Source organism: Bolinopsis microptera, chromosome 5, assembly GCF_026151205.1.
Source record: "Bolinopsis microptera isolate Bmic1 chromosome 5, MBARI_Bmic_1.0, whole genome shotgun sequence".
Taxonomy (NCBI): Eukaryota; Metazoa; Ctenophora; class Tentaculata; order Lobata; family Bolinopsidae; genus Bolinopsis; species Bolinopsis microptera.
In genome coordinates this window covers 18,979,202-19,003,377 of record NC_087076.1, presented here as the reverse complement: position 1 = coordinate 19,003,377, position 24,176 = coordinate 18,979,202, and the positions used below count along the sequence as shown (strand labels likewise).

The following is a 24,176-nucleotide window of genomic DNA, read 5'->3' as shown; positions in this document are numbered from 1 at the left end:
ATCAACAATGTTGATCACAAACCTTTCTTAACTTGCATGGTCGCCTTATCAGTGTCGGAGGATATAATGGAGGTCCCCTTGATAGGTGACACTCAGAGCTGAAGCTGTAGGACTGTAGCTGTACGACGCGTAGCAGTTTACTTTAGTGGTCTCTGTGATACTGGATAACATGACTGTTGAATCAGTTCCAACAGTTGTGGAGTTCGTGAGCTTCGTTTTCACGTCCCCGACTGTGTACTCCCTGTGAAATAAAACAAGTGTTACACGATGATATTATGTAATAAATATTGGTTGCACGATCACAAAGAAAGAAAAATATTATATTATAATAGTTATAAGAGAATTATAAGAGAAATTACCATTCAAAGGTTGTAGGGGGTGGTCCATTGACGGAGCAAGAAAAGGTCTGTGAATCTCCCGCGTAGGTCGTTATCGAACCTTTAGGGTTCATCGCGTTCATTGCTGAAAGATAACGTCATTAATGATTGAACGTCCGGCGGCCGACCCTGTAGTTGTAATCAATCTAATGATATTGTTTATGTATAATCTGTTCTATTTTGGTCATTTCTAACACTAACTATTTGTAAATGAAACTTCTATATTATCTAAGAGCTGACAGGAGAACTGACAATAAAACGAGATAACGTCATTAACATACATATCGTTTTGAACGTGGTTGTAATCCAATCCAGTTTCAAACTGGTCTCTTTATTCTGAACATAACATGTTACAGACAAGCCATCAATTGCAGCATCCACCCCAGACAGAGTCACCGTGACAGTATGCAGTGCCGGTAACTTCTTCTGATCTTCTGCAGTCTCAGGGTCCGTGACTAGTGTTATCTTATCGCTGTTCTTGTAATCATTGAGCTTGCCTGTCCAGCCTCCTTCCAAGAAGGTCACCTGATCGTGGGCCGTGTTGACGCTTCCAACACACTGAACTTTACTTCCGCCTTGTTACCTATTGTGACCCATACAGTTGGTGGAGCGGAGACAATGCCCGCTAGATTGAGTGTTGCTGCTGTTGTCACACTGAAAGGGAGGGCAGGGTGAAGATATGTGAGTGCTGAAAAATATCCACAGAAAAGGAATCATAAATATAGAAGGAAACCGAACAAAAAGGGAAACATTAATAAACACATAATATCACAGTGACAGTAATACGTCAAGATATGCGTACTCGAACAAAGCACAGACCTGCCAACATTGGGATACACAGCAGTGCAAACGTAGGACCCACTCTCAGCAGGGCTCATTTCCGCCATAGTCACTACGGACTTCTGCTCTGGAAAAATTTCGGAGTGAACTGGTGCACATTTAAAACGCAGGACCAACAATTATTTCCACTGTTACAGCTTAATTCTTAAATATTGTGAAGCAATAATGTAAACTCACTGCCGTCAGCTCTTGTGCTGGTAACGGTGGTGGCGGGTAACAACCCGGCTCCATCCAGGGACCAAGCGATCGTAGGTCGCTCGGTAACATCCATGTCGTCACTTGACTTGGTCTCACAAGTCATCGTCAGCTTTGCACCCCTGCCAAGTCCCGACGTGTCGGTTGGGTCCGTTATTATTGCTGTTATTGCGTCTGGGAAGATGCAGAGTTAATACTTCAATAAGAATGATACGTATTCTGAAGTTTTAAGAATTGGAGAAGAGTTTACGTAACGGTGTGGCTGAAACGACCGAGTGTGTAAAAGCTAAGGTTTAGGAATCTTAACATTTCACAACATATATCAGACCTTTCAATTCGACGAACTGTATTGCAACTGATTGTAACTTTACTGTGTCCAGATCCACAACAAAATGACCCGTTTTGGTGTTGTCAGCGGCCACAAACTGCTTCTTCAACGTCAACTTTACGTTATTTGATCCAAATACAGCCACCACTGCCAGCTTCTCCACAATTGCCTCAGCTTCTCCCGATTTCGGCCTGGTTTGGTTTGGTTTATTACATGACGTGTATTGTTATAATCGGAAAGCCATAAATGATGGATGATCATCCCTATCACTCACTTTTGCCAATTGCTATACCTGGCAGGCTAAAATCAAAATATTGATTGAACTGTGTAGGCCTTTGCTACGGCCTTGATTTATGATTGACCGAATAAAGGAACCGAGTAGCAGAAAAGTATAAGTTTGTTGGATTATTTTTAGGTAATAACGATACAAATTCCAAACAAACACCCACGTGATAAGATTGAAGTAAGATTCTTTAGGGAAGCTAGGTGTTTCAACGGTGGCGGTCAGTGTTCGCTCTTGCCCGTCGAGGAAGTAAGCATTTCCTGACAAGGTTGTCAAGGTCACAACTTCTAGACTTTTTGTCTCCTTTGATCTGAACTTGTATTGAGTTTCGTAGGTAGCTAGGCACCTGTACTCGCCAGTGTGTGCTGTGATACGTGTTATGGTCTTTAAACAGGTGTGAACTAACGCCTCCTTGGTTTCTCCTTCTCCCAGGGTCGGCTCCTTACACTCCTGAAAAGATGAATGGAGATTAGATTGCTATATAATATCAATGCCCTCAGCTGAATTACATAACGTAAAGGAATATCTGGATATTTGCAGTGGATTGCTACTGGATATCCAGAATGTTGTGCGACAATTTCCTGTTTGTAACTAATTATCTCACCCCAATTCCAGCACCAGCTACGTCAACCCATGTGCCATCGGAGGTTCTCTTTTCCAGTGAAACGACCGGAGTTTTACCACTCTTAAACTGACACGTGATAGTCTCCGAAGCACCAGCGTTTTCAATTACAACAGAGTTGGATATGTTCATGAACGTGCCTGTGGAGGGTGAGTTAATAAATATGATCAGCTGATAACGGAGGGTGCTGTGTTTACAGAAATATTGTTTTGTCAGTTTTAATTTGACCTGACTTGTAGGTGCCTCTTTCAGAGGCAGAACCACTTTGACACAGCTAATTGTTTAGAAATGTTTTCGTACAAAGTTACCAGAAAGTAGCCAGAAATAAACATTTCTCACCAATAACATCGACATAAGTCTCCTTGGAAGTGAGCTCCTTGTTCTCCTCTCCCTGCGAATACTCCACCTCTACATAATACTCCCCTCTATTGTCCTTGCCAGCGTTAGTTATGGTTACAGTGCTGAACGCTTCAAGCGTCGCTTCACTGTAGCTGTCCTTGATTGTGATCCCACCGACCCCATCAGTTATAGCAACACCGTCTTTCTTTTCCTCTTCTTTCGTTCCTTCGTCTGGAAATTAACAATGATATTTTTTGATAAATGTACTCATTTGCAATTGGAAGTTTATTTGTTCAATTTGGTATATGTATGTATGTTTATTATATTCAATGCCTATATCTAGTCTTATATTTTCAAAATTTAGTAAATAATAGTGTTGACATTCGACTAAAATGTCAAGAAACAAATGATATAAAATGTTAAGAAGTATCATGCTCATACCCTTTCTAAAAGACCAGGCGACGGATTTTGGCTCATTAGGACCCTTGGTGATAACACTGAGTGTCACTGCTGATCCCTCCCCATTGTAAGAGCTAGTCAACAGATCCATCTGGAAGCTCACAATGTACAGTTCTCCGATCTCCGAGTCAAAGTTGGTGGAGTAGGTTGCTGTCCCGTTCTGGTAGACGTACGTGACTTGGCACTTGTAAAAGCCTGTGTCGTCCGCTATAAGTCTTAAAAATTCAACGGTTGAGAGGGATGTGAGCGCGGGAGGGTCGTAATTAACATCGCTCAGAGACACCCTGTGAAGATTAAAGTTTGGGGTATTGGAGTTTGTAATAAATATCGGAGTATTAAAAGTAGAATTAGGGTAGAATGAATCCCACGAAATTAACGTTGAACTTATCTCCCGATCTCACGTACCTGCCAGATTCTCCATTGAACAGTTTATAAGATTTCCCTTGGTCCTCCGACTTGTACCAGTTAACTAAGGTTGCCTTGTTGTTTCCCTTGAATTTACAGGATATTGTGGCATCGTTTTCCTCTTTGAAGAAACTACTCGTCGGACTTGCCAATCTCTCTGAAGAACAAAGATTTATATTTTTATTGTTTGGATTTTCGATAGTAAAGAAAAACGTTTTGATCCGTAGAACATCCCTCAAAATAGTCATTGTACCATAATTCCAGCTCAAAAAGCACAAAAAGGGTGTAAAATAACGATTAAAAAAGTCAAAATAACTGGATAACTAACGGATAACGTAAACTGTAGCAACGTCAGTTTGTAACACTGTCTCGCTGGAGCCAGTGGTAGGGTTCGTTTTGGTGTAAGTTACACGACAAATATAGTCCTTCTCATCAGACACTGTCGTCTCTGTAGTTATCATGTGATTATTTAAAAAATAAGATTATAGTTCTTAAATGTGACAGTTGTTCATTTTTAATTTCCTTCGGTGAGAGAGCAAGTCTACTGAGATGATATTAAAAATAAGCTATAAAATTATGCTGTACCAGCAATGCTCAGAATGGATCTTGAGCTTCCAGTGCCCTCCTTTTTAATGGCGCTGGCTGTGAACCGATCTCCTGAAACCTTACTCCAAGGGTCACCCTCCGTGGACGCGTCCCCAGAGAAAAACTCCATTTTTGTGGGGGTCTCAGCACCATCGTAGGAGCAGGTTAGTAACGAGGTTTGTCCTTTCAGACCAAATACTGATGCTAACCTTTCGTCTGAAGATTACGGTATGTTTTCAACATTTTTGTGAAAGTTTAAACATTATGATGAAATACCCAACGATTATGTTAAATCTCGAGAATTTCAGACGTCAGTTTTCTCTCATTTATTCTGTATTACCCTTCCTAAAAGCACCTGTTACAAGTTCCAGACAGTACTCAGTTTTTAGAGTTGCTCAAAAACAGAAAAGTTAAACTAATTCACCCAATAAGAGGGTATACTTACATTTGATAATGATGTTGATAGGGTTGGTTTCAACCTCGAAAGCAATATCACCAGTCCTATAAATCCCTACAGCCCTATAGTCCTTCTCATCGTCACTGTTCACATCATTCACGACTAGAGTCGAAGCACTGGTCTTTTCGTCTGTGTCGTATTGTATAGCGCTAGTGGTGAGCTTAAAATTATCTATAGCCAGATCCTTCCAGTCGGAGGCTTCAACGGTGGTGGTTTTAGGAGTACGACTCTGCCAGGTGACGATTTGGGCGGGGGCGTCTCCCTTGTAGACCGCAGTGATGGTGACATCTTCTCCTACCCCAACGTGTTGTGATGTAGGCTGTTGTAGCAGACCTGAATTTAATCATCATGAGAAATAGTATTCAACAATTATCAAACTGCGCTCGTAGTTGTGGCTCCTTTATCGGCATGTCGTCGCACTTCGGAGATCATACAAATGCTCGACGAAATGAATAAAAGTGGAGGATATAATGAAGATTTCAGTTATCAAATATTCATATGAAAGGCTCACCAAGGATAACAACGGACTCATCGTGAGACACGGTCTGTCCGGCTGATAACGCTCCTTCCTTTTCCTCGTAGGTTCCGATACATTGATACTTTCCGGCGTTCCCCAGCTGTGCTTTCTCGACAACATAATTATATTGTGTCACTGTCAGTTCATCTTTCTTGCCTTCTTTTGTTTCAGTAAAAGCTGAAATGATTCTGCTCAGAGAGTTTCCAAGACAACAAATTTGGTAGATTAAATCAAAAAATCAGTTAAGATAACATAAAGAGTGCAAAATTAATATTGTTCTAAACAACGAATAATTCTGGAGTCGTATCCTGATGATTACTGATTAACGAGTTTATTTTCTGGAGACGGCTCAGTGAGAAGCAGAATATGTATTAGGTTGAAATGAAAACGGAAATTTTAATAACAACACTTTCCAGAATCCAGGGACTGACAGTAGACACCCCCATATTCACTTGTATTTCAGAGATCAGTATTACCTGGGTAAGTGACCGCTTTTGTGTCCGTTGAAAGGAACTTTAACTTTACTGCCGGGTTGAACCTCTTTTGAATGGAACACATCAGCTCGAGCTTAGTATCATATACTATCTTAGTGAACTTGAGCTGATCTTCAAACTCTGGGGATTGGGGAACACGGTTAGCTCATGTGTAATTATTATAATCGTTTTGTTAAACCACTTGCTGTATGATGTTAAATAATAAATATCGAGATCACCAAGACTTCGACTTGACCGTCACTTTTGCAGTTTAATAGAATCTCATTTACGACTGACAGATTGGTGTTGAAATATTTAAAGCGATTAAAAGTGTCTTACTGAGGACAGTTAGATTGCCGGGCACACCGCTCAACTCAAAGGAACCATATTGCGGTTTACACTGGTAGGAACCCTCCATGGTGGACTTTATATTGTTCAGAGTAAGTGTCGACACTGTCACTCCATCACTATCTGCCTCTTGAGTCACCTAAAAACATTTCGTTCAGAAATACACTTAAACCCCGCTTTACTGCAGAGGGTGCAGAGTTTGCGGGAATTAAAATTAGCCGCGTTCGGGGTTTTATTGTATATTGGCATGTACACCTACAGGCAGGATTGGATGAAATAAAAACAACCCGAGGTTCATTTTTGAGGAATCCATAAAGTATAAAACTTGATGTGCACTATGTGCTACAAATGTTTTTCTAACTCACAATCTTGTAGTTGTCATCATCTGCTACTCCCTGCCCGTTTGCTATCCAGTCGTATTTAGCAGAGCCTACTCCCTGTGATTTACAGGTGAAGGCTGCTCCTGAGTTGATGAAGGAGATACTATTTTTGGGCTGACCATCCGCAACCCAACCTGAGATGGTAGTGCACAGTTATGTAGTGCACAGTTATGTAGTGCACAGTTATGTAGTGCACATTTATGTAGTGCACATTTATGTAGTGCACAGTTATGTAGTGCACAGTTATGTAGTGCACAGTTATGTAGTGCACAGTTATGTAGTGCACAGTTATGTAGTGCACAGTTATGTAGTGCACAGTTATATAGTGCACAGTTATGTAGTGCACAGTTATGTAGTGCACAGTTATGTAGTGCACAGTTATGTAGTGCACAGTTATGTAGTGCACAGTTATGTAGTGCACAGTTATGTAGTGCACAGTTATGTAGTGCACAGTTATATAGTGCACAGTTATGTAGTGCACAGTTATGTAGTGCACAGTTATATAGTACACAGTTATATAGTGCACAGTTATGTAGTGCACAGTTATGTAGTGCACAGTTATGTAGTGCACAGTTATGTAGTGCACAGTTATGTAGTGCACAGTTATGTAGATGTATCCATAGAGCCAGTTCAAAATGTTTTGAAGTAAAATTTCCCTTATAATTTATATCAGAGGAGTTAGGCAGTGCTGCGGCGTGTTGAATTTTCGTCAATTATAGAACACCGTATAACCATGTGTCTGCCTTGTGCATGCACTCCTGAAACTCACCAACAACAGATATAGTGATGTTCTCAGATACGATGTCTCCGAATGTGCCGTACGTGACCACCATTGAGTAGGTGCCAGAAGCCGCATAGGTCGCGGTTATAGACCACTCAACGTCAATATCGTACTGAGAAAATCATGTAATATATTTGCTTTATACGTTCATAAGAAATTGAATCAAATAACCCCTACATCGAACATAACTTGACTAAATAGACACAGAAAACTTGATAAAAAGTAAGATGAGGCAGTGATGGTACCTGGCGCGTTGTGGTCACTTTAGCTGCAATTTCCTCTCCTCCTTTCTCCGACACCTTAGCTGTAATCCAAGTCGTGTCATCTTTCACAGAGCCAATTTTAGTCAACTGAAGTAAATAGACTTAGCTATGTCGAGCTCAAATTGCTTAATTTTAACCTATTACTGCTATGCTGAAATTATTGAAAAGCGAAGATACTCACCTGACAAAATGACCTAAGCGTGTAGGCAGTAAAATACAGTGTAAAATCAGATAATATCTACTGGTTACAAATCACAGCATTCTTTTCATAATGACTAGAGTTGTTGCATCTCGTAAGAAAAGAAGGATGAAACTGAAATCTCCTTTGTGAACTTACTGCCGCCATTAGTGTTATAGTATCCCCAATAGAATAGGTGCCTCCAGATGGCTGAACCTTGTACGCTGAGACATTTACTCGATTATCATATCAGTTAACGGATAATGGGTTGGCAATAAGTGAATGAAAAAGTTCGAATTGTGGAAGTATATTTGCAACAGGCGTACGTGTATGAAGAAACTCAAAGAACTATAATCAACTTACAAATTTCTGAAAATTGGCCGACATCAGAGGTGATCAAGGTTTTCACTTGCTGAAACGTTACAGAACATGTGTACCGTCCAAAGTTATCTTTCGAAGTGGAGGCAATCTGAGTGAAATAATTTATTGTTGAAAAACAGATCAAGGACGTTTTATTTAATACAAATCACAAAAGCACTATTACAAAGTAATAGTAGTTTTCAGGGGATGTTAGAGGTAAGAATATCATGCAATATCTCCAAACCTCGTATTTATGGACTTCGCTGAAGCCAGCAGAAGTTTCCGTTTCACCGTCTATTACACCTATTTTCTCGTCGTTTGGATCGTTCAAATCCTTGCTGAAAATATAAATATCAAAAAAATGTATAGAAAAAAAAAAAAAATATTGTAAAAATTCACTGATATCAGAAATCAGCCACTATGTAAAATAAAACAGACCACATTCTATGAAACTCACAATGTAACTTTTTCTACCGCGTTGCCCGACACACTTCCAGCATCAACTTCACATCGCAGAATGCTTTTTGCTCCTTGTATACCGTACGTTTCCAAAAAGTGGGCACCTGATCGAATGTTAGATGTTGTAATGTCAATAATTTGACCTGACCTATGTGACCTATGTTGAGTTTCATCAAGACTTGACGGGGCCATCACATCTTCTGATCACCCCATCTTTTCGAGGGTTTATATGTATTGAAATATAAGTAAACATTAAATAAATATCAAATTAATAAATATAAAAATAAGTTAAATTGGACTAACGGGTGACGTGGAGTGATCCTGATTTGTCAGCAATGATGTCGATTAATGGTGTTTCCCAATGTGCCCCGCATTTGTACGGTACCTGTGTTTGAAGTGAAGTTGGTGAAATTTATTGATTACCTTTTTTCTTCGCATAAATTTCTAAGCTACCGAATACTGAATAGTATTTTCACCTGTAACGAAAACTCAAAATCCTCGAATAAACGGCAAGAGCAAGTGGCGATAAAGTGACCCAATTTATTTTTCATTTGATAATTCTATACTACTCGATCAATATTCATTAATCAACCTCCAATTTGTCGGCTGCTTTAGTGGCATCACCCTCGGCATCCGCTGTCAAGCCATTCACAGTCAAGAAAGATGAGAAAGTTTGTTTGTCCTCGTCGTATAGTCCGTCAGATATGACGAACTTCCCCCCTGGAAACATAAGAGTTGCTCAAAACGATCTTTCTTCATAATGTTGGCAAATAATCTTAATCAAATGGCAGATGCCAAAATGTTGTGTTTAGAAAAATTATATGATTTCCTTAAACTTTCATTAGAATTCTCCAAGGGTTAGACAAAATCAAATACATAAAATGTACCTGTAGTGATGACATCGTCCTTGTTATCAACGAACTTGTACCACTTCATCTGGTTGGGTTTGTCACCACCAGTGGAGCATGTGAAGGTGACTGACTGTCCAAAGCCAGCCCAGGTCTCCACTGGCCCCGCAGTTATTGCTGAACAAAGTTAATTGTCAGGGCACATAATGTATTTATAACATAACATTTAGATCTAACATTTCTTAGATCAACCATTTTAACCCTTTAAGTATCATTTTAGTATCATTTTAGTATCCTCGAAATAAATCTGAGTGGTAGAAAAAGAGGAAGGGTCCCAAAACAACAATCTTAGTTCTCACTTCTGACGAAAAGTGTAGCTTCTGTGCTGGTGACTTTAGTTTTAGCGTCGTCAGCGTACTGAGCTTCACAATAGTACTGTCCTGTCAAAATATACTGTAAAATTCAATTGATTTACTTACTAACTTTAGACGACATTTTGTCGAAATATTATATACATATTATTCCTACCTATTCCTATATCTGATTATGAATTCAGATTATGTTATCGGATAAATTTAAATTTTACTTATTATTTTTTAACTGCAAAAGATACTGTATTTATAGTATGTGTCATTTAAAAATCCCAAATCCGAAAAAAAACAACCCTTCACCTTTGTCAGCGACTTCAACTTTCAACAGAACCAACACAGAGAGAGTGGAATCAGTTTTCTCAGTAGCAGTGATCGTCCTTTTCTCGGCCTCCGCAACCAAAACATTCTCAACGTCGGTATCCTTAAACCAAGACACAGTCGGAACAAACTCCGCGTTTTTGGTGACATCACAAGAGAAGGTTGCCGCAGCACCAGCCTTTACATTAGTATCAGTTGGAGCTGACAAGACACCAACGTCTAGCACTCTGCGGTGAGATGAAGTAGATATTTAACAGATCTATACAGTGTATGGTCATGAAAATCTTGAAAATCCAATCGAATAATACATCGAATAATAATGTACTAAAAGCTTGAAATTCACAGGTCAGCAGGCAGTTTGAGTAGATTTTTTAAATTATCATCTGTTTTTAACAGTCAGAACTCAGTATTGACTCAAAAACTTTTGAATGAAACAGAACGAACAAATAAACTCACTCAAGTACAATGTCTTTAGAAGTGACATAACCGGCACTGTAGAGCCCCTTGCAGAAGTAATTACCGCTCAAGTCCTCTGTAGCACTGCTCCAAGTTACTGTACTCGTTGTTTCAAGCTTGGTGGAAGAGTATTTGGTCGAGTAAAGCTTGCTATCTACTGTAGTGTCTGTTTCACCGGTCTTTTTGTACCACCTAATCCAGGTGGCCTGAGCGTCTCCTTTGATCCTGCAGGTGAGCTTAGCCTCCTGGAGCTTCCTAGCGTATGTCTTCACGGACACCTCGGTTACTCCAACCATAATGATATTTTTGATACCCCCAATAAGAGTACCTCCAGCAAAGGCGAACTGTCCAATAGTATGGGGATTGTAGGTCATGTTACACTGGTACTGGCCAGTGTAATCCAAGCTATCTGCTGTCCAGGTGATCGTGAATTGTCTGTACCGTGCAGAACCCTCTGTTATTGTTTCACCTTTGCTTGTGTATTTGTTCAAAAATTGTTCCCCGTTGTGAAGCCAGGAAGCTTCGGGAATAACTTCAGTTTGGTACTGTGGAGCTGAGCAGGTTAAGGTGATCACTGAACCCAGAATGTAGTTTTGTGATTTGGGAGAAATGTGGAAATCTGAAAGAGAATGGTTATAGAAATGTCAAGTGGACACGGCTTTTCATTCTCATGACGTTTTGAAACTATCTTTTATTCCTCAATAACTTGGATTTTGGAAGTCGATTATCATTATTATCGATCATATCAAATTGGGAAGATTTCACATTTCAGTTTCTCTACCATAAAGATGAAGAGTAATCTCTTGGGATTTCTTGCGTTGTTTGTCAAGATCAGAGAAGTACGAGCACTGGTATTTCCCAACGTCGCTGGGGTTGAGATTGGAGATGGCCAGTTGACTGGTCACCAACTGATCGGCGTATGAGGTGGTTGTCTTGCTGTTTGAGGAGCTGAGTTTGGTGTCGTTTTTGTACCTGAATTAGGCCATTAAGTTAGTAAGATACTGAGCCAGGGGATTTAATTTATATTTTCAGCCATATTTTATGTACATTTTGTCTTTTTAATGTACATTTTGTCTATGTCTGCCGAAGAGATTGCCCGGTAGATTTTGGAGCATGTCAGGATGTAGCAGAGTATAATTTAGATATGTAAGAAGGTTGTTATATTGCCATAATTTTTGATACTGGCGAAAACTCGTGGAATGAAATACTCAAAAACGTAATGGATCAATATTGAATTGAAAAAACAAATGAAAACTTAAAAAATATTGAATATACATACCAATCAACAGCTGTGGTGCTTTGTTTTTCTATAACACAAACAAGTGTGACAGTAGTACCCTTAACTCCGTAAGCATCCTTTGTCATGGCAGAATTCTTGATGCCCTCAACAAAAAGATTCGATGGCGAAGAGGTAACATAACCAACCGATCCATATTGCACTTTAACCTGATGAATAATTTTGGTTTTTGGACATTTCGACACCCATATCGTTGTATCAAGCAGCCAATTTCATAACCTATGAAAAGTATTACTTTAAAAAAATACCTCGTAGGTGCCATGATCTGAGAGTGAGAGATTGTTGATAACTAACGTATATTTCCACGCTGGTATTCCTAGGTATTCATCTGACTCCCTCTGAAGTTATGAATTAATTAATTAATTAATTAATTAATTTACAAATTTAAACCCCTGAAATGCTATATAAAATGAGCGCTTACGTCTTAAAACACCCTACTATGGGATGTTTAATCTTTGGCAAAAAGTGTAAATATGGTTAGGCACCAAAGGCTTGCTCAAATGTCACAATAAAGGCTTAATACAAGTTATTGAAAAATCACGCCCCCCCCCCCCGACCCTCAACTTATAAACTGACCGTCTCCTTGATCCGAGCATCGTCCGCCCATGTTCGCTTAATTCCACCCACAGACCACTCCGTAGTAGGTTCCGCTCCGTTAACCACATTGAGAGCTCGAGAGGCGTACAAGACAAAGGTAGCAGTGCCACCCAATACTCGGGTAATGCTGTCTGCAGGTGCTAGGATCCCTGTAATGGAATAACATGTTGGTCACAACACTTAGGGAGAGTATGGAAAATCAAAGAAAACACAAACTTCAGTGATACTGACGTTGAGCTTTTAAAATTAATATAGCAATCCTTTATACGGGAGCAATATCTACGTTATTAATACTCACTCATCTGTTGAAGTTCCACAGTTTTGGAGTTAGCTTGGACTGTGAAGCCGTCCCAGGCAGCTTGACAAGAGTAGAAGGAAAAGTCGAATGTATCAGCTTTTTTTATGACGTATTTGCTGACTGCTGATTTGGTTGACGTCTGCAAGGAGGGATTAAAATAAAATGAAATTGTTTATGCTAATATCGGTGGCATAGAACATCGCTGTGTCATAATTAAATCCAAATAACAAATAAAATTGTATAGTATTGTGTAGTATTGTGTAGTATTTTTCCCTATATTTCATATTTTACAATTCCCCATTTAAAATTTCTAGCTATCGTTTTTGATGTTCCTCCTCCTCTAAGTCTTATTAGTAACACGTAAAAAAGCAGTCTGTTGACTATCAGACAAAAACCACATTTTCCTAACCTCGTATTTAGGTTTCTCAGGCTGGTCTGGTAGGTAATTTCCCTGCCTGTACCACGAAATAGCATCAGGGTCACTGATCGCATTAACATTGCAGGTCATAGTGGCTGTACTGTCTAGAACTCCAATAGCAGGCTTCAACTCTATACCATACAACGACCAGAAAGCTTTATTGGAGCTAATCTGAGTTGTGGTTGAAGTGGTCCAGAATGCGGTGCAATAGTATTCACCAGAGTCAGTTGCAATGGTCGGGTTTGTGTAAGCCAGCACTCCAAAACTTGTTTGTTTGCTTTCGTCATATCTGGGGGTTGAGGAATTTGCATTATTATTGCGAGAATTAAAAGGCCCAGAGGTAACATGTAGGTGCGGTAATATTTTGCAAATAGCGATTCTGCACCTGCAAAATATACATTAACAGTAAACCTTTTTTATGTGCGGCAAATTCGGAGAAAAATAACACCGCAATTAAGTTGAACAATTTGTAGTCTTTAATTACTCTCAGGTTGGATTATTCAACTGCCTTTTAAACAGCTAATTACAACACTACAAATCTATTACATTTATTGAAGACGCTACAGAAGGAGTTTATTTAATGTAGTACGTTCTAATCCTTCTTGCGCTTTAAAATGGCGCGTTTGTCTTGTCTCGTAATATGTATGGTTATTGTCTGGCATAATATATAATAATACATATTATATAAGGGTCTATAATAATTTTTATAAGGGTATATAATAATATGTAAGGTATTTGATTCCTGGAAATTTAAGATGTGTATATCTTTATAATTTCCCTCATAGAAGGTTTTACAATGGGCAGAATTTATAACTAGGGCAGTATTCATATCAATATTGTTTGATAATATAAGGACACATACCCGGAGACAGATTGGATGATTATTGAGGAATCTGTGAGTTGAGTGTTCCCTGTGGCAGCCACCTTCGTCCATACCACCTGCAGACAAGTAGCTCGTATTATTAACCTCCCGTTATAAGAACCACGGTGTAAAAATTAGTAAGAGTTTGAATTATTGGAAATTATTGCACAAACGTCAAAGTTCTGAGCTATTTTTTTCATCCACTCTCGTTGGTTTCTAGTACCATATCGTGCAATGTTCAGCCAAACAGCCGTAACAATCCCTACCTTTTCAGGTTTGTCTCCCCCGATGGTACAAGAAATAGTGGACTTCTCGCCCACAACACCGTAAGAGTTGACAGGATCTTTACTAATACCCCGTATGAACAAGGTCGCTCTAAGACTGGGGATAACCCCAACACTCACGCGCGTGTACCGAACTTTGCAGAAATAAACACCAGCATCTCCAAATGTCACCTGAGTTAAATGAGCTGTTAACGGTTATTTTCTAAATCACTTGGTGGAATAACCAATGATTTTGATCAGACAGTTATAAGAGGCTGTCAAAGAAGTTAAGAAGTAAGAGATGAGGAAGTCGGAAAACTGCGAACCCTTACGCGGGACAGGGATGTATGGAGGGGGTTATCTGGCGTAGATCGGACTTAGTTCCGACCTAGTATTAGCAGTGAATAGTGATAAGAATGATAACTTAACTGAGATTGTAAAAATAACTTAAGCTGAGAAGTGGGAGGCTTCTCAGACCACTCAAACGAACTCTGACACTCCCAGAGGAACGTTTTCTTACTTTAGAAATGGTCATTGTAGTCGTCCTGTTTCCACTTGTTTTCTTATCGTCTGCAATTCCGGTAGTGATAACGGTGGAGGACCCCTCCTTGAACCATGTGATTGACGAAATTGCCTGGAAACAGTTAGTAGGTTGATAATGATTGGTTAATGGTTATTAATAACTCACTAATTACTAACCACTATAATTATAGGGATGTAAAATTAGTTTTAAAAATATATGGATACTCATTACTCCCACAATGATCGTTATTATCTAACTCAAGAGTGGGTGAACGTACTTCGCCTTGAGGAGCAGTAGCAACGCAGGAGAACACGGCGTTAGATCCCAGAGTCACGTACTGATTTTCTGGGTTCTTCTCCACTCCAACATCTAAACATGGTAAATTGAGTCAGTGATCGGTACTGTTGTCACCTGCTTAGTGGTCATTGTTTAAGTTTTCCCACGCTTGATAAGCTAACAGTTCAGTTTACAAGTTTATAAATGTGCAGTCAACCTTCTTATGTATTGACTATTGTTATAGTGCATACTAAACACTATAACAATACAATACATATATATACATAGTATCAGTGTGACTCGATGATTATAAAGTCTAAATATGTTGTAATTTACCTCGCTCATTCGGTTTCAAGTCAAGGCCCAGAAAAATTGCGGCCACAACAAAAACGAACCCCATAGCAACCACTGTGGCACAAACCCCCTTGGGAGTGATGACACCCATGGTTCAACAAGTTAAAAACAATAAAAACTTCAATAAATTACTACCAATAATTTAGTCTACAGCATATGGTGAAATTACAATTTCGCCAAAATACCATAGTATAGCCAAATGAGGAAGTTGGAAAAGTCTTCAAGTGAACATCTTACAATAAACCCTGGATCTTTCAGCTTTATACTTGTTTAGTTATTGTCATTACATTTGTCATGCTAACTTTTCGGTTTCTATCGCTTAATAACCACCATCGTTCAATCCTTCACATTTAAACGCTACCTTACTGCTTACAAACGAAAAACGAGAGAAGAAGCCCAACTACAGGACTGCACAAATGTCACATACCTCTGATGAGAAGCACAGCATCGTTGGAATACACCTCGTTATCCCCCGTTTTGTTTACTCCCCAGTAAGCTTGGCACTTGTAGGTCCCGCTGCTGAAATCTGAAGCGGACGGGAAATGTAGCGTGTTTGTTGTCTTCTTCCATGTGTCATCGTACGTTATTGCCTCTAAACCAGAGCTCGCCTGTGGAACAGAATGAAGGTTAAGATGTCTCACAAGTTACACTGCAGAATGGTTGCAAAAAGTATTGTCCTCATCAAGCTGTCACCAATAAAACAGTCAGTTATCCATCAAGTGGATAAGATGGAAATGATAGGCTACCTGAAAGAAATCACTTACTCTCGTTCCGTTGACGAACCAAGTGATGGTAGCCATCTGATCTCCGATTGCTACGCACGATATCGACACAGTCGCTCCAATCTTAGCGTACGTGCTCACAGGATCCTCCAGGAAACCTTAAAGACAACGCGAAATTACAAGTGAGTCTTTGAAACATATGCTGCCCACAGCCCACACTCCACACCGTGTTATATTTTACACAACAATCATCAAGCACTTTTCCTTATAACTTTAATTTAGTTTAAACGTTCTGTTCTAGTAAAACGCCAATTAAATAAAATTCAGTTTTATGATGTCACTTGAATTATAGACCCTGTTTGAAGACACATACCTCTGACATAGAGGTAGACTATGTTGGATTTGTGTGTGTCCGGCTGGTTACCAATGTACGTTCCCTTACACTGATACGGTCCCCAGTCATCTACACTGACTGATTTTATCTTGTATTTGCTTATCAGGGGTTGACCGCTAGTACCTGTTATTTTAAAGTAAATTAAAAGGTTTTGAAAATAATTCCGTCCCAGTCATGTTATCATGAGTGAAGCTATATAGATTTTGTGTGGTCTGAATATGTCATGTGTCTTTGAATGCATTTACAGAAACCCTTTGCATGAACAGTCTAGCTACTCAGAATTAAGTAAACCGATAAAATAAAGTTAATTATTAATAAGTAGTAGTAGTAAGGGTTAACTCTGGTTTACCAGATTCGATGCCGTTGGTGAACTTAGAGCCGTTATGTGCGTAGAACCAGTTAACCTCAGGGTTACCAGTAAATGCGTCAGGACTATCTGCTACACAATGCAGTGTTACTGGTTTACCCACCATTACTGGATCCGGCTGATTCAAGTTTACTCCTGAGATAGGGTGAGTCAAATCAGGGGCTTCAGCGGAGAGAAGTTAGCGTGAAATGGAGAACAATTGTGATGGTCTGTCACAGAGAATCTTCTAATTTAAAGAAATCCAAACGAGCTAAAACTTTTGTTGGTCCTGGTTACTTACCCCTGAGATGTCAGTATAAGTATTTATGACATACTTATACCTATACCAAATACAATTATAAGTATATAACATACCTATACCAAATATAATTATAAGTATATAACATACCTATAGCAGTATATAACATACCTATAGCAGTATATAACATACCTATAGCAGTATATAACATACCTATAGCAGTATATATAACATACCTATAGCAGTATTTAACGTACCTATAGCAGTATATAACGTACCTATAGCAGTATATATAACATACCTATAACACTGATCATGATATGGTTACTGCTCCACTCGTCACCAAGACCACAGAAATAGTGCCCATCGTGGTACTCAGAGTTCAGGTTCAGTAACGTTAGTGTCACGTTATAGACTACATATTGGTCCTGTAAAATCATTCGTGTGATTGGGAAAATGCTACCTACAATCTACCGCACCTTTACAATATACCTTTACAATACACCTTTACAATACACCTTTACAAGATACCTTTACTCTGCCTGAGTGAAAATGTTCGGGGAAAGGATTTTGTTGTCATAAACATTTCAGCTATAGATTTATAACAGTTGCACCATGTAACTACTACACTTGATTTATATAACGTAGAACTAGTCTTAACTAACAGTTATAGTCATACTCGTCTATTTATTCACTGTCTATAATTCACTGAGCACTTAGCCACCTAGGAAAAGCTAGTTTTCCACGTACAATATTGATGTGGTTACACAGAATTCTTCTATCACACAATTCTCCGATACATGTTAATAATAACACACCTCACGATGTTAGTTTATTTGGTGGCACACACAGCAAACTATATATAGTTTGTATATATAACAGTTATATATAACAGCTGTATAACAACATCAGCTGTATAACAACATCACATACGCACCTCTTCTTTAAGAGTTTGACGAAGGTCCAACTGGGTGTTGTACGTGTCTACCACGACAGGACCGAAAATGTAGTTCTTTGAGGCATTTGGTCTAGTTTGAGCGTGAAGCCAATCATCTTTACCAAAAGCATTACTGAGATGATATCCAATTAGAAAATGTTGGTATTTAAGAGATTTTTGTAGGGTTATATTAATTAGATAGTAATTTGGAGAGATTTGTAACAAATCAATTCGCTTTGTATTTGTGTATAATAATGTAAGTTAACGTACGGTTTGCGGTAAGAGAAAAGGCCGGACGTACTCGCTGGCTGCGAGCCTGAAATGTTTTTCTCTGCATCCTACAAGATATCGTTGCGTTATCTCCCTCGTAGACCAATGCCTTGCCTTGCGCAGTCACGTCTGTGATGATAGTCTACTTTTAGTCACGTGAAAATTACATTTTATTATGTGGAAAGAGTGCAGTGAAAAAGTGAGGGTTGAACTATGGATATTGTTTTTTGAAATGCAGTTTCAGCTATAACAAGTACAATATTATTCAGTTATTAAATTTGGAAAAATTTAAATTACATTTTTTACGACCCAGATTTATGTATTTAAAGTTTAACGCCTAGATTAACACATCAACTGACATGAGCACTGATGCTTGGGAAGCGAAGAGGCACAAGCGACTGTCGCATGTCTCGCATAATCGATGGAATAGTACTCGTTACACGATAGAGATATCGGTGTTCCCTCTTCCACCTGTAGGAAATATATCGTCGACATTTTGTTTTTATCTACTGTTATGAAATTGCTAAACTGTTAAATAAAACATTGTAGATGATACAAATCCTGAAATCCATAACATCAAGAACGCTTGATCTTGCGGGAGAAAATCTAATGTGGTTCAAAATCACCAGCAACTAGATTTGGATGGCCGATGCTCATGTTAATTAACATTAAAGTGTCCTAAATTCTTTGATGTTAGAACAAGATATCCTACCTCATAACCGGAGGGAGGGTAGGATACACCAAAGTAGATGGGTGGCACAGTACATATCTTGACACACTGTTCCTTGGAAGTGGAACCTATACCAAGAGTTTGGGTACCATCAGGGCACTTTTGACAGAACGTTTGTGCAGCTATGTCTTGGAACTCGTTCTTTGGGCAGATCTCACATGTTTTCCCGTTGCTGTACCACCCTTTCGAGCAGGACACTGCAAAGTTCATTAAATTGTAAAACATTTTTGGGACTGGGGAAAGGGGACGGAATTTTGTGAGGCTTACCGAACATTAGGCCCCCAGTTTATTCACAGCAGAGGAACAGAAGATTTCAGTACACTTACCGCATTCAATACTGCTGTGAGGAATTGATCCGTTAGAACAAGTAGCTAGTCCAACAGTAGCTGATATAGCAGGCGTCTTCAGTGTGACTTCGTTTACCACGAAGTTTGAGTCCCTGTGGATGATGGTTACCGTTAGAACGAAAAATTTAGTCTTCCATAAATTTAGTTATAATTTTGACAAAAATTGTTGTAACCCAAACTTATTGAGGCTAAATTTTTCGGCGACTAATTTAAAAGCAGACCAAAGTTTCAGTAGAGCGTATATGGATTTACGTACTCTAGTTCGACACGCAATATAGTTTGACAATTTAAGTTCGCCAGATGTCACCCCTGTCGAACTTCGGTACGTGTCGAACTGGAGTCCAGGTAGCGTACTCTAGTTCGACAAATAATTTCTGCTTGTAATCCAACGGCTATTGCCGGGTCCTCATCATAGTATCACAGGGTTCAATGGCAGATAACAAATTTTCTGACATCTAGCAATAGGGCCTGTCATGATATCAGGGATCGCTTAGGTTCCACCAGGATCTGGTAGTCCTCATAATTCTGCAGCCTCTATGTATCGTTAACTCGCACAACTCCGTAAGACCCTTGTGAGTTGGGCATGTGAAAATTTGCAGCCTTCCAGACATTGATTGGGTTAACGAGGTGTCGTACGTCACCTCAAGATCGGGTGACAGGGGGCTGACCAGGCCAGAACCCAATTGATTGGGTCTGAGGTCACGTGATTATGAGCCTGAGGGCACGTAACTGTGACGTCACCAGAGCTTGTTCTCCATTTCCCGCTAATTGGACCAGGTGAGCTTGCATGCTTGTGAATGTGGGTGTAAGTACAGCTGTACTGTAGTTTATATCTAATCACTCCCTATTATAGAAACCGTAAATTTATTTTCTGACAGAAGCTAGAAATTTACCAAAATATCGACATTGTTATAAACTTATTTTGATGACCATTACTAATAATATATAGCTAAGTTAGATGTCATAAATTCGTTAACTAGCTTGTGAGTATAGATAGATTAGGGAGCGACAGGCTCGTTAGTCAAAAAATAGCATCTACATTAATAATCTTAAGTATTAAGATCTAAACAGACTCTTCTTCATGATGTTGTTACACGAATTATGAATTAGGGATGAACTGGTTCATAGGATTAGGGTAATAAAAATTACTAGTTGGTTTGTGTGTAGATAGTAGCTCTGTGCGGCTTCTAGTGATAATAGAAAATTATTATAATTATTACGTAAGAATTATTATAAAAGTTATGTTTATATAGAAACAAGGAGTGTAACTTACATATTGAGGCACTTTTCTTGTACCTATCGAGATTGACTCGGACCGAAAATTTTCTAAATCGAAATTATTTTCAAAGTTTTTCTGGAAACTACTTTTGTTTATGTTTCATGCTTCCCTGAGCATTATGAGCCGAAAATACTTTTTCGGTCCGTACAGCTACATTCGAAAGGCTGTGGATGTGATAAGTTCAATATAATTATAAAGAACGTGATATTTTGCCCTCGGATTTAAAGGAGAATGCGCAAATTTGGTCCTCAGAGAACTGGAATAATCGCAATTTGTCGCGAAGATCTGTTTGTCTATCTCGGCAAACGTCAAAAATCGCGATTTGTCGCAGGGAGTGGGAAAATCGCGATTCTGCACGTGCCGCGATTTCCTTTTGATCTTGCCACTCCTGTCTCTTGATTGATGATTCATGCTTATGATGATCAGGAACACATCTGGTCCAATTAGCGGGAAACGAAGAACAAGCTCTGGTGACGTAACAGTTACGTGCCCTCAAGGCTCAGGCTCAAAATCACGTGACGTCTTACGGAGTTGTGCGAGATAACGATACATAGAGGCCGCAGAATTATGAGGACTAGATTGGCGGTGGAGATGCAAGACATTCTTGGCCTGGTAGCACTGTAGCTCGGAACCCAACCCAAGTAACCCAAGTAAGTAACTACCAGATCCTGGTGGAATCTAAGCGATCCATGATATCATGACAGGCCCCTAATCTAGCAACCAGCGGTTAGAAATTCCAGAACCTTTCAGTATAGTTTTAATTGTCCTGTTTACCACTCAGTTCTGGTCTAGCTTACAGGAAAATATATTGATATCTTACTGTCATGTTTCCGGTTCAGCAGCCAAATCTCTAGACCGGTACTCGGTTACTAGTCGTTTGTGATAATATAAAGTGTGGTATGTGGTAGATATTTAATATTTATACTTTTATAGAGCGTACTCTACAATCTAGATCTATAAGTATAAAACGGAGTAGTTATCACGAGTTATCACGATTGTCTTTTATCTCTCCACTAAGTCTACAATTCTGCTAACTCCTCTTAATATTGCTTCTGCGGAACAGTCCTGGCTTCTCAATACTACTTCTCTCCTTCCGCGGAACAAGTGGAACGAAAAATCTAGATTATAATCTGATCATAAGGTAAAACTGGTAGTTGGATAATATCCAGTTGGAAGAAACAAGGACAAATGAAACAGGAAGTTAGGAATGTAGGCACATTTTCGGCTTCAACGTCATCTTCAGGCTAAAATCGGTACATATGTTAGTATACAATTATAAATGGTTCTACACTAGTTAAAATGCTAAATTAAAATTACACACACTGAATACAGGTTTCATTAAGGGGTATTATATCTATATTAAATAATTATAATTCAGAGAATTATCTTTGTACGTACGATCAGATGAGAAATAGGAAGTTGCGTAGTTACCATGGTAACGAGGATTGTTACACGCAAGTGCACGTGCAATGATTGTTTTAACGTTATTTTGATCGGTTTTGTTGATATTACGCTGTTTTTAGTACGAGCAACATTTTAATTGGCTGTATCTTCGGTTGTGTAGGATATTTTATTGACGCGATTTAAACTTACTAACAAAAAATACTATCAATATTAGTTTCCCCCCTGGGACCACGGTTTTCTAGTCTATATTATAATTCAGAGAATTATCTTTGTACAATGTACACTGTACACTGTACGACCGCCCACGTGCAAATCAGACGAAAAATATGAACTTGCGTAGTAACCATGGTAACGAGGGTTATTACACACATGTGCACGTGCAAAGATTGTTAAAACGGCATTTTTATCAGTTTTGTTGATATTACGTTGTGTTTAGTGCGAGCAACATTTAAATTGGCTGTATGTTCGGTTGTGTAGGATATTTTTTGACGCGATTTAAACTTATTAACACTTTAACAAAAAATACTATTAGCTTCCTCCCTGTGACCACGGGTTTTCTAGTCTTACTTATAATTCAGAGAATTATCTTTATACGCACACTGTACGCTGTACGACCGCCCACGTGCAAATTAGGTAAACAGAATAAACAAATAGAAGTTGCATAGTAACCATAGTAACGAGGGTTTTTACATGCACGTGCACGTGTAAAGATTGGCGAACGGCATTTTTATCGGTTTTGTTACGTTGTGTTTAGTGGGAGCAATATTTTAATCCTTTAATCGGCTGTATCTTCGGTGGGGATGAATACTTTTTGAAGCTAATTAAACTGACTGCCAAAGAATACTATTAGTTCCTCCCTGCGACCACGGGTTTTCTAGTCTATATTATAATTCAGAGAATTATCTTGGTACCGGGTTTGTACACTGTACGACCGCCCACGTGCAAATTAGATGAAAAATAAGAAGTTACATAGTAACCATGGTAACGGTGTTAAAAGTGCACGTGCAATATTGTTAAAACGACATTTTGGTCGGTTTTGTGGTAATTTTCGTTGTGTTCAGTGCATTCTACATTTTAATGGGCTGTATACTTTGTTGTTGTGACAGATGTTTTTTGATGCGATAAAAATTGTCTACCAAAGAATACTATTAACCACGGGCTTTATAGTATTACATAAAATGGTGATGCAAAACCATCAATTCAACCACTTACCACCGACCGATTTAAAAAACCTTTACCATTTGGCTTCCTCATAAGCTCATAGTTTTGTAGGCACTATACCGAAAAAAACCAGCCCCGTAACTCTTACCGTTTTCTTGATTAAGCCGCTCGGAAATTACACACACACACACACACACACACACACACAGAAAACACACAAAAAACACACAAAAAACACACAGAAAACACACAGAAAACACACATTCTGGGATTATTAAGGTGATTGAGATAATACCATTTGATGAAACCTGTACTCAGTGTGGGTAATTTTAATTTAGCGTTTTTAAAGTTTTTACTAGAGTAGAACCATTTATAATTGTACACTAACATACCTATGTACCAATTTTAGCCTGAAGATGGCGTTGACGCCGAAAATTTGCCTACATTCCCAACTTCCTGTTTCATTTTTCCTTGTGTCTTTGAACAGGATATTAGCCAACTTCAGTATTTCAATCATGAGACTAGCTAACTACTCCATCATTTGATAAGGTAAATCACTTTGTCTATAAAAATAGACAAATTGAGCTCAAGAAAGACTCATCAGCAGTTGGAACTGTAGTACGTTTTTTTAATCAAGTAGATCAGAGCAGTTGGAATTTGTGTTACCTGGACAAATAGATTACCAGTCTGTAGGACTAGGACTATATATTATACGGATATTCATATACTGATACTGATATACTGATATAGTCCTACTCCTGCAGGCTGCAGGTAACCTAATTTTACAGGTAATAAAC

General features: G+C 38.9%; 2 protein-coding genes across 2 annotated transcripts in view; both read right to left on the bottom strand.

Annotated features, from left to right (window-relative positions):
* Positions 1-898: 898 nt before the first annotated feature.
* LOC134815518 (titin-like) lies at positions 899-17,928 on the bottom strand. Its single transcript, XM_063824058.1, has 44 exons — positions 17,917-17,928; positions 17,553-17,679; positions 16,996-17,148; positions 16,626-16,769; positions 16,295-16,410; positions 15,958-16,138; positions 15,178-15,269; positions 14,898-15,011; positions 14,381-14,569; positions 14,115-14,191; positions 13,244-13,541; positions 12,835-12,973; positions 12,516-12,685; positions 12,188-12,277; positions 11,922-12,088; positions 11,424-11,614; positions 10,643-11,261; positions 10,169-10,413; positions 9,857-9,937; positions 9,537-9,674; positions 9,242-9,369; positions 8,953-9,034; positions 8,648-8,753; positions 8,435-8,528; positions 8,194-8,299; positions 7,990-8,054; positions 7,635-7,739; positions 7,378-7,501; positions 6,594-6,742; positions 6,220-6,367; positions 5,884-6,021; positions 5,402-5,584; positions 4,879-5,223; positions 4,434-4,649; positions 4,177-4,296; positions 3,849-4,005; positions 3,426-3,727; positions 2,985-3,215; positions 2,628-2,785; positions 2,190-2,473; positions 1,741-1,931; positions 1,395-1,586; positions 1,197-1,284; positions 899-1,031 (listed from the first exon to the last, which is right to left on the bottom strand). The coding sequence occupies exons 1-44, from the start codon at positions 17,926-17,928 to the stop codon at positions 899-901; spliced, it is 7,188 nt and encodes a 2,395-aa protein (XP_063680128.1).
* The window catches only part of LOC134815920 (uncharacterized), a 20,982-nt gene continuing 13,431 nt past the window's right edge, over positions 16,626-24,176 (bottom strand). Inside the window, exons 18-25 of the mRNA XM_063824528.1 lie at positions 19,515-19,627; positions 19,171-19,385; positions 18,818-18,929; positions 18,459-18,587; positions 18,189-18,321; positions 17,553-17,679; positions 16,996-17,148; positions 16,626-16,769 (exon numbers count right to left, since the gene is read on the bottom strand). Coding sequence (XP_063680598.1) covers positions 18,236-18,321; positions 18,459-18,587; positions 18,818-18,929; positions 19,171-19,385; positions 19,515-19,627 — 655 coding nt within the window. The 3' untranslated portion in view covers positions 16,626-16,769; positions 16,996-17,148; positions 17,553-17,679; positions 18,189-18,235. The remainder of the gene's footprint in view (positions 16,770-16,995; positions 17,149-17,552; positions 17,680-18,188; positions 18,322-18,458; positions 18,588-18,817; positions 18,930-19,170; positions 19,386-19,514; positions 19,628-24,176) is intronic.